Source organism: Ailuropoda melanoleuca, chromosome 10, assembly GCF_002007445.2.
Source record: "Ailuropoda melanoleuca isolate Jingjing chromosome 10, ASM200744v2, whole genome shotgun sequence".
NCBI lineage: Eukaryota > Metazoa > Chordata > Mammalia > Carnivora > Ursidae > Ailuropoda > Ailuropoda melanoleuca.
Genome location: NC_048227.1, coordinates 71033585 through 71048790, shown reverse-complemented (window position 1 = coordinate 71048790; position 15206 = coordinate 71033585). Strand labels below are relative to the sequence as shown.

The 15206-nt window shown below is 35.7% G+C and overlaps 1 protein-coding gene across 1 annotated transcript in view; it reads left to right on the top strand.

Moving 5' to 3' along the window:
- The window catches only part of TRDN (triadin), a 379865-nt gene that overhangs the window by 49793 nt on the left and 314866 nt on the right, over positions 1-15206 (top strand). The window contains exons 3-4 of the mRNA XM_034669079.1: positions 12784-12948; positions 14019-14051. Of these exons, the coding sequence (XP_034524970.1) occupies positions 12784-12948; positions 14019-14051 (198 nt within the window). The remainder of the gene's footprint in view (positions 1-12783; positions 12949-14018; positions 14052-15206) is intronic.

The window sequence follows — 15206 nt, the reverse complement described above, 5'->3', positions numbered from 1 at the left end:
GGAAATAGAATAGGAGAGACAAAGGACAAACTGGAATTGACAAGGACAAACTGGAACCCTTATTTGACTCTCACCACCTCAAATTACAATGATGTGGGTGAGCTCAAGATAAATCGGTGCCTTCCACTACGGAATTGCACAAGCACCTGGCCAGGATTTGGAGATGCTGAAGGAGGCGGTCCAGTGGGAACTGGAGAACACGCAGCCGGCTGCTGCCACCTGTCAAGGTCAGCCAGCATATGGGTGATAATGTGCATGAGCTGCGACAGCACCTGCCCTACACCAACCTGCAGAGAATAAATAATGGCTAAGACTTCTGTTTTGCTTTCTAAAGCTCATGCAAGTTTCTCTTGTGCCCAAATGTTACCTAGACCTTACATGTAAGGGAATTCTGGGAAATGTAGTACCAGTTTAGTGATTTAAGAGCATACAAAGCCATCACGTAGGATGACTGTATATAACTTTTCTAAAACAGGACACTTGTGAGAGTGAAATGGAGAGCGGTTAATATTTACCTCAGAGCAACAGACAGAAACCAAGATTCTGATCACTGAGATATTATCCATCTTGCCTTTACTTTTCTCCTGGAAGATGAGAGTCTTCAGAAAGGCCAAGTTGGGGAGGGTGCTGGGGGTGGTGAGGGTTAGTGCAGGGCAATGTTGCTTTTTTATTAACTGAGACAAGAGGATCACAAAGGCTGCTGGAGACCTTGCCCCCAAGCTTCTGCAGACTCAGCCAGGAAGCTCTTTCGGAAAACAGAGGGCTGCCCTGATGATTTAATAACTCTCTCAGGATCAGAATTTGTGGGCTTTGGTTGAAATTCCTTGCCAACTTGTTTGTCTTATTCATAAAGAGACAACTTTTTCTCTCTAAACAATAAATGCAAAAAATAAGATTTCTAAAGAGATCACTACAAATTCAAGCATTAGTAGATATTAATGATTTTCCTCTAGGTCAGAAGGTACAGGAATAAATTGTAGTTAACTCTTGGCTTTTCTTGCCTCAAGAACAAGGGTCATAATTTATTAACATCCCTATCCATAAGAAGGAAAAATGTTTATATGGGTGTACCAGGAGGTCTCAAAGAAGCACATTTGGTAATTTTTGCATGCATTCCACACACTTATTTCAAAACAATTTTGTAAGAATTAGATAAGATAATCTATGTAAAACATGCGTGCCTGGCACATAGGAGACACTCATTAAGCATACTTGAATTTGAATCTTATTACTGGGAAGGAAGATCAATAATCTGAGAAGAAAGCCAGCAAGGACATCATGGTAGGAAGCATCAATTTCTTATGAAAGTCTTGCAGACATCTCCTGATATGCCTTTTAAATAGATTTTCTAATGAGGTGTGCCATGTATCTACTGCTCTTGGAAATTAATTTCCCTGATTTTTTCTTCTGGCACTTAGCCCAGTTAAGCAGGTGCACTGTTTGTCAGGCTGTGAGTATAGAGGAGTAAAATGATTCAGGGAAGACCCAAAGCCAATCAGAATGTATAAATTTAACATTTAATGGTTATGTATATATGTATATGTGTGTGTGTGTGTGTATGTGTGTGTGTGTGTATGTGTGTGTGAGTGTAGAGAGATATCTGTGTGACTGTCTGTATATGAATATGTTATCACGTTTTAGGAGACTTGGAAGACCGAGACACTAAATGCAACATTTTAGACTTTATCAGTTCTCATGTGCACTGAGTTTTCAAGTATAGTTGACATTTTATGGGATTCTTATTCTGATTCAAGTCTTATCAAAATCCTACTTTTCCGTTCAATGTCTCAGGCCTGTTTGGTCCTCTTTGTCACTACATCTAGAAGGATACATTTCATTACCCAAATCCAGTCTACTCATAAACACGTCAAGGAAGCAGAAGTTTCCATAGTCCAATGATTTCCAGATCCTAATGAAAATTTGTTGCTCCTTCATGAAATAAGGAAAAAGATAAAGAAAAATGTATTTATTTTAAAGGAGTATTCTTAATTTTATGGTGCCTACATTTTTAGTCTTAAAATTCTCTTTGGAAATGATGTTAATTGCAGACATTATTTCTGTCACTGTTTATAAATGACATTCTTCTATAAAATAAAAAGTTGGCAATTTGACGTTGGGTTCCAGGTTTTTGCTGGTGGTGAATTTCAAGGTCAAAAAATCCAAAAGTTTGAAACCAGTGTTCTATACCACTCATTTGAACCTTACCAAATGAGGCCTTATGTTGCATTTATAAATTTATCCATGTAGATGGATACAATTATAAATCATACCATCTGTTAACACCCAAATTTTTGATGGATCAGCTATTATACAACTTTCAGTGCTATGCTTAAATTCGCTTCCTTAGAAAAACCTTTCCTGAACTTTCAGTGTAAATCAAGTCACTTTGTCATACTTCCTCATTATATTATTTACTCTTTACTCATAGTATATATTTACAAGTTGTATATATTTAATCGGGTATGACTTTTTTTTTAAGATTTTATTTATTTATTTTAGAGATAGAGCAAGCAGGGGGAGGAGCAGGGAAAGAGAGAGACAAGCAGACTGCACTGAGCACAGGACTTGAGGTGGGCTCCATCCCACAACCTAAGCTAAAATCAAGAGTTGGAAGCTTGACTGACTGAGCCACCCATGCGCCCCAGGGTGTGATTATTTATTTAAAATCTCTCTTCTCCACTGATTTGTTAGGTTTGTAAGGAAATGGCTTTATTTCATTTACTTGATATTTCAAGTGCTTAGAAGTGTTTAGCACAAAGTATGAGCTCAGGAAACATTTGAATGAACGTTTAGGTGAAAGCGAATGAATAGATAAGGAAATAAAGGAAAAGGTGATAGCATTTTTTACACTCTGAATGCTGAGTATTGAGCATAGTATTTCTTCATAAAATATTAGTGTATGATGATACTGATAATGTTAGTATTCATATTTAAAATACTTTTTAAATGTCTGTTTCCTTGATTGCACTTTAAGCATCTCAAAGGAAAGGATTATCTTATTCATTTTAATAATCCTGTTGCCCTGTTTATTGCCTGACACATCTTGTTCAATAAAATTTGTATGATCTAAACAGAAGTTATTTGCTAAGCATGTCTAACAAGCAAACAAAGAAAAAAAAAAGCAAAGACACAAAATCGTAATAACAAAATTTGGGGTTAGAATCCTGACTTTACCAATCACTCCTGACAACCGATCAGTTGCTGTGTAATCTTGGGGAAATTACTTCTGTGTGCCTCAATTTCATTCTCTCTATGGAATAATAGTACCTGCTTCATATGGTCCTGTGAACCTTGAATAAGTTAATACATACAAAACACTTGGAATTTTGAATGGCACATCATCATTATTAGATAAATTGTAGTTAGTACTATTTTAATTTATTCTTCATGACCTTAAGCGTATTTCAATGTTTCAAAAAGATGAATAGGCATATTTCAAAAAGATGAATTGACCACTTGATTTCCAGTTTTTAAATATCATGTGAATATACATAGATTCTAGCAATTACACAAAAGAAATCCAGTGATTAAAGTACTCTATTTTATTTTAACATTGAGGAAATGTTCAAGCCATTCTGAAATGGTTTGTTACTCTTATATGATATAATAAGCACATAATTCATGGCGCTACATACTACATTTTAATGTGGTAAAAAGAACTTCAAAATTATTTCCTCAGCTAACACTGAGCAACAGAATAGCTAAAGAGACTATATAATACAGTCAAGAGTTTCCAAGACTAAAACTTGACTGACCAAATGCATGTTTATTAAATAATTAGTCCAGATATGTTAATTGCTATATTAATCCCAAATCTAATATCTCTCTTCTCCACTGGTCTGTTAAGTTTATAATATGATGACCCAAATAAATCATCCGATTGGAGTACTGTGATATTTTGACTATTCTTGTGTTACCAGAAAATTAATTCATTGAATGTTAGCTTGGAAACAAATCTATCGAAATCTATAAATCTACAGAAAACTTGCTTTTCCATTACTTGTTAATATTATAACATTGGAACTGTGTTCATATTTAAGATACTTCTTTAAAAAAAGAGGAAAGCAAACTGGTTTTTCTCTTAATATAATAACAGCTACACCATGCTCATTAATAAAAGTATAAGATTCTCTCATTTTATTTAGATACTTGACATGGGTAAAAGGAGCCAGAAGTTGTTTGCAATTTTGTGTCAGAATATAAAATGCCCTTTATTTGACATGGATCTAGCTCCAGTTGGCTGGAAATATTCCAGGCTGAAACATTTGCAACAGGATTTTGCCAGCAAAAAATTGGTTGATTGGGGTCATATTGGGAAAAAGAGGTGAAGTGTACATCTATTTGCATTCGGTAGCATTCCTCATTGCCTCCAAAAGTTACAGTTGAGGAATAGCAAAGAATGACTTAGAAACATTGCCATGAAACTATTAAATATTGAAATAGCCATGTAATTTTAACTAAAGTTGCTTGTCTTTAATTTCATTAGGGTTCCATACAAGTGTACATTTCTAAAATACTGAAGTCTGTTAATAGTTAAGATGAGTATGAGAAAATTTGAATTGAGAAAACGTTAAAAAGCAGAAGGAAAATGCCCATGCCTCAGATTTTGAATCGCAAGGATTGGAGCTACACTATGACTATTCAAATGTAGATTAGAAAAGTGACAGTCATTTCCTTGTGCAGTCAATAAAACAATTAGCTCACCAAAAGTGCTTTTAAATCAGGATCCTAGTTTTTCTTTGGTTTAAAAGCATCTAAATATCCAACATCTGCAAGTATTTTATTTTTTCAAAATGGTAAATCACATGAGTTTTATCTTTTAGAATCTGATGTACTTCAAAAGCTTTGTGTCTGCCCTTTATTTTATTTTATTTTATTTTATTTTATTTTATTTTATTTCTTACATGGTTATCACTAAAAAAGAGAGCAGGCCTGACCATTGTAATCTCATACTGATAGTATGCAGAGATCTGAGGGAGGGGAGAGAGAAAAGATGACCAGACAGAGAGGAAGAGAAAAGAAAATGGAGAGTGAAAATGACAATGGTTTGGGAAAATATATTTATCTGGGATGTTAAAAGATAAACTGGGGCATATTCAAAATGTTAAGAGTTTGAAGAAAAATTGAGTGGAACCAGGCAGCACCAAAAAGAAAGTGGTTATGAGATCTCCACCTACAGGAGTTGGAAGGATTCCGTAGAAGGTGGAAGCAGAGCAAGGCAATTATTGATGGGCTGTGGCTAAGAGTTCCCCTTACTTGGCAAAGCCTGGTTGACTGTGATTGGCTCTCCTTCGGTTTTAATTTCTTAACCTTGAGGTATTTACAGTCTTAGGTTTGGGTTTGCTTTCATTGGCTGCTAAAGCATTCGAAGCACTTCAGTCTAATGACCTCCTTGTAACCCAAAGTACGAGTTATTGCTTTAGGAAGATTTTTTTTAAAGATTTATTTATTTATTTGAAAGAGAGAGATCGAAAGAAAGAGCAGGAGTGGGTGGGGGCAGAGGGAGAGAATCTTCAACAGACTCCGGGGCTCAATCTCATGACCTGACCCGAAATCAAGAGTCAGACAGCCAACCCACGGAACCACCAGGCGCACCAGGAAGATTTGGCCTTTCAAACGGGCTCATTACTTTTAAGGGAATGTGTGTATCTGGGTGTGTATAGAAGGGAAGAGCCTTGAAGGTACTTTTTCAATGTTGGTACATATAAATATTGCTAGATGTAAAATGCCGTCTCCTTCCAGGATCTTCGAAATCTCCTCCTCTATTCCCTCCTTTGCCATGAGTGTTTATGGGTTTTCTTAACTTGGAAAAACAAATTTCCCTCACTTCCCTATATCGCCATTTAGCGACAGCCCTCTTTGTTTCTAAAGCCCTCTGTTAAGAGATGATTTGGCACTATTCTATCACTTTGCTAAAATGTCTCAGATACACACTTGACTTGTTACTGAACACATTGAACAAGGGAACAAATTGTGACTTAAGTGTGAACAACTTGCACACTTACCATTCATCTTGGTTAAACCCTACAGCATAAGAACTATTGATAGCCTCTTCCTTATTAAAACCTTATCTTCTTAGGACTTTTGTAAGTCTCTTTGGCATCGCTGGCTTCTTGCCCTTGTCAACCAGTATCGCCTTGTTCCTTGTGTCGGTTGCAATGACTTTGCATCACCCAAACAAGTGATAAGCAAGCTGCCATCATATTTAGTCTACTTACCTTTAATATATGGCTCTCAATCTACCAATAGGATCAATTTTCTAAAATGGCAAGATAGTAAGATTTAGAAGATAAAAGTAGACACGGTTCTAAACAATCAAAGCTTATCATAAGTTTTAAGAAAAACTTTCCACCATGGGAGTCAGTAAAACTATTTTTATTTTGAAGGAAAAATTAATCTCATAAGCATTTTTATTTTCCCCATCCTTAACCTCAATCTGTCTCCAATTTTTTTAATTGCATAAGGATGTTCAGTTGGAGCATTAAACTCAAGATTCCCAACTGAACTAGTTATATTTCTTTCCAGGCCTGCCTCCTAGATTCTAAGTCCAGTTCATTTTCCAGCTTTTTAAGTCAGAAATGTGGGACTCCTTGTAAGCTCTCCTCTTTCCCCATGGCCCATAAACACTCAGTGATCAAAAAACACTCATTTAACTTTTAAACATCTCTTGGCTCTGTTCTGTACTCTGTGACTTATTTCTAGAACTCCTGCTTTAGTTTCCCCAAGATTGTTGCAGTAGCCACGTATTTTTTTTTTTTTTTTGCCTAGAATCTTGCCTTTGCCTCCTTTTCATTCTGAGGCCAGAATGAAAGTTGCACATCTTTTTTATTATTATTCCCCTATTTAAAATTTCAAATGTCTTCCTTTAAACTTGAGTATGCACGTTGTCCTGATCCCTTGGCTCACCTTGTTGGCATGGGACAGCCCCTGATCCTACAGCAGCTCCAGCTCCTGACAGATCCTTCTTCAGCTTCTTCTACTCCTTTCCTAGGTGCATATTCAGCATGACAAGGGTGACAGCATCTTCTCTTTGGAAAGGGAGTTTTGAAGGTCATAGGACTGATGCAATTTCCAGTTTGTTCTCATGAATCTCATCCCATCCCTTGCAGGCTCCAGATTTCCTCGCTCCCTCTACTTTATGTCCATATTTTCATCCCAAGTGCCTCTTCTTCTGCCTTCAAAACCCAACTCCACCTGCATAAGTAAAACTCTCTCATAGCATGGTTAATATTAGAAGTACCAAGGGAAGGGGTGCCTGGGTGGCTCAGCCGTTTAAGCATCTGCCTTTGTCTCAGGACAAGATCCCAGGGTCCTGGGATGGAACCCAGCATCCAGCTCCCTGATCAGTGGGGAGTCTGCTTGTACCTCTTCCTCTGTCCCTCCCCCTTGCTTGTGCATTTGCTCTCTCTCTCTCTTTCTCAAATAAATAAATAAAATCTTTTAAAAAAGGAAGTACCAAGGGAATTTCATGAATCCAACTTTCCATTTCACCATTTTTGAGGCCTGTTCATTGAGGGTAAGGACAGCAAGTTTAAGGGAATTTCAACCTCTGTACGTTGTCTCTGTGTTAAAAATCCAGTTGGAGGAAAGTTACTCAGAGAAAGTTGGTTTTGAAGATACATCACTTATGTAATTCAGGGCATGTAATTATATACAACTTTTTAAACATCTTACTTTAAAAATATAGCATATATTATGGACTACAGCAATAGCATGGTTATCACTCATTTGTGAAAACACTCATTTAAATAGAGCAAAGTGAGTTTTCATCACACTCTTCTTTATAGAAGCATCTGAGAGATGCTCTATACAAATATCTTTTTACTTCATAACTTAATTATCCAGTCTAAAATGAACTGACTTAATATTTATATTTTTGCCAAATCACAAAATGTTAATTAAATGAATACAAAAATTATTTTAGCCTACATATTCAATTTCAAAGAAATTTTGCAACATAGCTTGAATTCCACATTTTTGTCCATGCAAAGATCCTTGAAATGTTATTATGTGCTGCAATGGAAGTTATCCAATGCAAGGCCTATACTGTAGAAGCTGAATTTAATTTTCATTGGTCTCCACCTCTCCATTTTACTATTGTTTTTACCTTTGTTCCTTCCAAATCTCTGTTAGGCAGTGCCACTCCAATGATCTCTTTAGCAGAAATCATTTAATTTTTTTATTTTTTAGTTTTTGATATTTTATTTATTTATTTGACACAGAGAGAGTGAGAGAGCAGAAGCAGGGGGAGCAGCAGGCAGAGAGATAGGGAGAAGCAAGCTCCCCACTGAACAAAGAGCCCGAAGAGGGCTTAGTCCCAGGACCTGGGATCACAACTTGAGTTGAAGGCAAACACTTAACAGTGAAAATCATTTTAAAGGATTATTATACATGGATTTAAAGAGAAGATATTAAGAAACAATCCTTTCTTAAAATATTTCTTGGGTGGAAAAGTTATCTTTAAAAAAATGGAAAAGCATAGACCAAAGAATTTTATAGACATGGAAAAAGTTGATCTTCTCAACATCATTCAGCTATCCGTGGGGGAGCACCAGGACTAGAGTGAGGTGAGTGATGCACTCACGTTGGTTACAAAATGTAAGGACTCCGAAAAACTCAGTAATTAAGATGCATGATATTTTAATGCAATAGTTAAAATTACAAAATTAATGCAAAAATCTGCACTGAACCAAATATCAAAATTTTAAATAAAGACAGGATTATTATTACTGATTTCTCCTTCTGTCTGCCTCCAATATGGGCTGGCATTGCACTGGGTGGGAGGCCTGAACTTGAATGCTGTCAGTCTGAGCTCAGGATCCAAGCTTGTAACTGTTCTTTGCCGATGTTTGTCAGGATTTGAAAGATCAAGAAGAGTCTAATATAACTTAACGAATGTAAGACTGACGGTCAAGGATAATGGCGAAAACATGGACTTGGTTCTTTAGGAGGAAAGCAGAGAAAATGACTAATTTAATTTCCCGTGTATGTTCCCATTTAGAAACTTAAGTATCTGTATACTTTGACTTCAAAGACAGAGGGCCAATAGAAATCGTATTTAACTTTAAACTTTTCCTTGCCTCTCTTGGCACTCTTTTATCAGTGCCAAGAATCCAATTATTGATCATAAGGATCCTAGAGCAGTTTCCCCTGCATCTGGTGGTATATTTTTCTGTAAGAAATATAAGATACAATTAAGAGTGACTTGAACACTGATAAACATTTCTTATCTCACATAACAGAAGCTCTGGAAGTAGGGTGATTATTCCAAGATTGGATAATTCAATGCTTCAGCAATGTCATATGGACTCAAGTTCTTTCATTTTTAACCTTTGCCTTCCTCAGTGAATCAGCTGCTGTCTTTATGGTTATAAGGTGGCTACAGCAGCTCCAGGCTTTATGTTCCCATGCAATAAAGTCCTTGTTTCCCCTTTTAACAGCAAGAAAACCCCTCCCAGGATCTCTCATCCAATATCTGACTCTAGAACAAATTGTGAATTCACATTTTTTTTTTGTTGATAGCAATATAGCAAAACCTCAGTTTTCTTATATTTAAAAGAGAGATAAAATAATATAGCTACCTCATTGGGTTATTGAAAGGGAAATGTGGGTTAATATAAAGTTCTTAGAGTAGTATCTGGCAGGTAATATATACTCTCTAAATGTTAGCTACTATTATTTTTATGATGATCCTAATGTAATATATTTAATTTAACTCGTGGAAACATGAGAGGTAAGAAAATATAATTTAAAAAAACACATCAATTAAATGTTTAGTTGCATTGTATAGTATTATTCCCATTAATATAATTTGGAGGTGATATCCAGGAGAGGGAATTAGAATCAACTTGAGGACTACTATCTTATTTAAGATATATCTATAATTTGTATCTATTATCTATGTGTACATCTATATTAATATTTTTAAAGTTGTTGTCCACATAACTAAAAATTAGAGGCTGATCTCAAGCCAGCAACATTGACTTCATGAAAACATCCTGGTTTGACTCTTTTAGGACCAGGCAATATACATGTCTGCAGAGTGTATATATATATAGTGCATTTAGGCATAAGGATAATTAAACTGATGTCTATTTTGTTGGATTTTATTGTTAAGTTCCTCAGTGAACATTTAGAAAAAAGGGAAATGGGGAAATGGTCTCAATCTATTCAGATCATAAAATCCCATTTGCCGTATTCTTCCATTAGATATAAAATATACTAGTGCTAAAAAATACATTTAATATATACTAGTGGTAAAAAATACATTTAATGGTGCCATTACAATCCAGTTCTTTACATACAGTTCTTTAAAATTTTTCAATTGCAATTATAAAATTCCATTTCATTTCCTTTCTCTAAGGTTTAATCTCATCATTCAGACTACCATATCTTGTCATGCGAAACTCTCCAGAATGCAGTAAAATAGGATCCAAAGAGTAAAGTTACGTTGTCACTGAATCATGAAGATAAGTTTTCCTGAAACCAACATTTTGTAACTTGGCATCCTTGGATGGGCTGTGAATCCCCTGAAATAGAACATAAAATTTAAAATTTCCCCAGAAATCCTTTCTCTCATATCACTTTCCCCCTTTCTAGTATATGTGCTAAGGGAGCACATACTTTTCCCCTTTCTGTAGGATCTTACCCATCAGCGTAAAATGAAATATTCTTTCCATTTTAATAGTGTTCAAACAACTGAAAACCCACTACGATTCTAGTACTCTTTATACATTGCCCAAGCTCTGTCATTTACTTTATAGTAAAATCTACTTACCACCTCTAAATTCTTCCCATTTGGTCCTGAATGCATTCCACTGTAACAGCCCTTTGAAGGTCACCGATGACATCCTCATCGTTAAATCTAAAGGTCTATTCTCAGTCTTCATCTTACTTGACTTATCGGCAGCTTTTGCCAGTTGATCACTGTACCATCCTCAAGACAATTTCCTCACTTGACATCTAACGCATTATACTTTTTTCTGGTTCTCTCATGCTCTCTCTTGATGTGTGTGTGTATATCTCTGTCTCTCATCTCTCCTTGTCATAATCAATTGCTGGTTCAACTTTCTGACTATCTCTTTGTCTTCTAAATGTTGGTATGCTCCTGGGTCCACTTCCTTGGTGATATCATTCAGTGTCATGATTCTGGAACCTTCTATCCTCTATTGAACTCCTAAGTTTCTATCTTCAGCTAAGACTTTTCTTTTGTAGGTCATATTGGGTTGTACAAATGTCTACATCTCCACATAGGTGTCTAATAGGCAACTCAAGTTTGACAAGTCTAAAACTCAGGTACTTACATACTCCCCCTAAAAAACCCTGTTTCTTTCCAGACCTCCCCATTTCAGCAAATGGCATTTCCATCATGCCAGTTTTTCATGCTAAAAACCTTGAAGTTATCCTGTACCCCTCTCTTTCTCTCACACCAGGAGCCAAACTGTAAGCCTATATGATTAATTCTATCTTTTAAATACATTCAGAAAATGACCACAGTTCATACACACACACACACACACACACACACGCACACACACTATCATCCTGATAGAAATCACCATCATCTTTCCCATTGCTTATTTCATTTGGCTGATCTCCCTGTTTCCAACCTGGCATTCTTTCAATCCTCAACAAAGGGAATGAAGTTACATATGTCCAATCACTTCATTCCTTTGCTCTAACTTTCCAGTGACTTCTTATCTCCTTCAGAATAAAAGCCTAATTTTAGAGTCCTTAACCTTTAAATAATATCATATGTTGATATAATTCTAGTCTTTTAAGACATCAAAGGGAGAAAAATCTCTGAAAAGCTAAAATAACTTTTAAAATTAAGGAAAACATAAGTCTAAAATTTAATTTAGATTGATAAAAAAGTCAGTTGCAACTTATATCATATTTTTAGATAGATCACCTCTTCAATCAGATATTAGAGGCTATCTTTGCAGCCTCAGAGTAATTTTCATATAATTAAAATGAGAAGGAGAAGGACAACATTTTGGAAATATCTATTATGTCTATTTGCTTGCATTTTTATTTTTTAATCTTTCATTTCACAAATAGTTTCTATTTCCCAGGATATAAAAAAATTGAAGATTTATAGACTTCAGTTTTTCCTAATTCTATCTACCAAAGTTAGTAGAAATTTAAATACTTTTTATTTTCAGGTACTGCTATGCCTAACAAGGATAAACAAATTGAATCTAGCTGGAACCTGATATGAATTACCTTGACAATTCCAGATTTTTCCTGATGCACCACAAATTATAACAAATGGACCTATCAGTCTTACTTTAGTCACAGCTACTTACGTCTACTTGGCACTTATTGTTTGCCTGAAACTTTACAGAGCAATCTTCTCCATGATGCTTTCCAGTATAATATGGGCCACCGATGATATCTTCTGTTTCGGAGCACCCATAATGTAGGGAGTATATTGCAATTTGAATAACATAGATGCGCATTATTTCAATCCATTCCTAATTTTGCCCTGTATTAAACTCTGACTTAGATTATAAACTTCTCAAGGACAACTTCTTTCTTGGTAACCCCATAGTGTTTGGTACCATAGGTATTCAATAACTTTTCTTTTTAATTGAATGCACATGCATACTATGACAAAATATAGTTTCTATTTCCGAGCCCCCCAAAAATTGTAGCCAAGAGATATTTACATTTATAAAATTAACATATTTTGTGTCAAAGACACAAATTAGGATAAACAGCTTTCCTTAGTTTTTTGGGGAATGATTGTAAAATTTTTCTCTTGTTTTTAATTACTTTTAGCGAGCTCTATTTCCAAGATTGGCTCAGATCCTCTAAAACTTGTACATGATGCTGTGGAAGAAACCACGGACTGGGTCTATGGCTTCTTTTCTTTGTTGTCTGACATCATCTCGTCTGAGGGTGATGAAGAAGATGATGATGATGGGGATGAGGACACTGATAAAGGTACAAAGAGCATAGCAGCACACCTAACTTCTCAGAACAATATTAGTTATGCAGTACGGTGGTTTGCTTGAAGTTAAATGGGCACTTAGGTCAGGCTAAACCAAAATGAATACGCTTCTGAGTTCTAACAGCATTATCAACAGGCTGCCAAACTCAGTAAATCGGTCCCTATTTGGCTTTCATCTTACAGCTCATCTGCCATTATGGAAAAGATGTCAAAATTAAATGCTACTATTTGGGTAACATTACAGTAGAGAGGGTCTTACTGTGTACTACTATAAACTCACAATAAGACCTCACAGTTTATATGCTTCTTTGGGGAAAACATAGTAGCTATTTCTCAAATTTATCCTTAGGTAGACTGAAGTAACAACAATAATTGATAGACATACGTTTTATACATGTAAGTCATATTCATGATCAAATAGAAAGCATTTCCACTGAAATCATAATCAAAAGTAAATTTATTGAAACAAACGGAGTTGTAGAATGGAAGGACATATTCTAAATGTCACAACAATTATGCAACTAGCCTATGTACTCTCTTGTATATATTAATAAACAAAAGGAAATAAACTCCAACCATACATAAACTACTATTGAATGGATGTGAAAAGGACAAAGCGTTATGATTCTGTCTTTTACATGACATTTTTTAGGGTCAGCCTTAGTCATCACAAATCATCTATTCAGTCTTGACTACCAGGAAAGCTCTTATTATTGTAGTCCTCGCTATGACTTTGTCTGAATTTGTATTTGTTTGGCCCCAGTGAGAGGTCGAGACGAACAATAGAGAACTGAAATGAACATGATATACGAACTATAATGTATAATTTGGATTGCTGCCACGATTTTATTGAACTCATAAAAGTGAAACTATCTCACATAAATGTACATAAACAAAGTTTATACTTAAAAACTGGAATTTGGGAGGCAAAGTAATACAAGGACTACTAATGTCAAAACTAATAGATGGCTTTTTTAATGAACAAAAGAAAATGGGGAAAGAGAGAGGCAGGATTATGCTATGCTGAAAGTTTTTCTAATTTACTGTTTTTGTCTTGGTATAGGAGAAATAGAGGAGCCTCCCTTGAAACAGAAAGGTTGGTTGTTTTCACCTTTAAAAAATGTGGTAATGTTGGTTTTCAGCATGATTCAAATATTTTTTATGTGAGTTGTAGCTTAATTTATTTTTAATGTACAGTTTTTGTTTAATGATTAGATTGAGGTTTATAGTTAGGTAGAGAAATACTTGATTCTTTCCAATGAAATTGATCCCACTATTTTTCAGTTGATTATTTAATTGACGCATTCATCATAGATGTGCCGCCAACCCACCAACACACAGATCCATGTGATTTGGAATCAGGAATGAGGAGTGAATTCCATAGCCTCAGAAATGGCCCAGCAGATGATGATGCCCATGATCTTTATTCTCACTGTGGCCAGATTTATTGATTTTAAATTTTTACTCATTTCCTCCTTATTTTATTGTCACTATTAATATTCTTCATTTTTAGGTGAGAAGTAGGGGACAGGGTGTGTGAAAGAGTATGGAAAAGAATAATCTTGGAGGCAAAGACCTATCCAGTCAGTATGTGTCATCTGTCACCTCAAAGGAATAGCGTTACCTGGGTGTACTTGTATGTGGAATAGAAGGATTTCTTACAGAAATATATCTTGCTAGGCTCTTCCATAACTGACTGGGATGATCACAAATCCAAAAGATGGAAGCAATATGACTAGGGAAAAGGGGTATAACTGCAGGGCAAGAGCCTCGCAGGGGCAAGTATTTTTATAGGAAAGAGTAAGAATTGTCTGGAAGGGACAATAGGGAGAAGGGATACCATCCCTGATGTATGGTTGGTGTCAGAGAGAAAGAGCCAACACATAGCCAGACTTGTTACAGTTGTGATATGTTAGTTATTGCTGGATATGTTCAGCCACAGGCTTTTGGGAGTGTTTACCCCAGGGGAGAATTTGCTGGCTCCTGTTGCTATCTGCCTAGAACTACTGTAGATGCAAACAGTGGGATCCAAATTTGGAGCTTCAGCCTTGTCTGAGCAGATGATGATTATCTCATTATCTGGGGTAAAATCCACTTAGTGTATGTTAATTTGGAAAATTTGAATTTGTAACTTATCCAACAAATGAGAGCTCCATCTAGTGAAACCCAAATATGGGAAAGCCAGAAACGAAAGTGTTTATGAAATTATTGAGAGGAGAAGACAGGTTTCTTTTTTTTTTCTTTTTTTTTT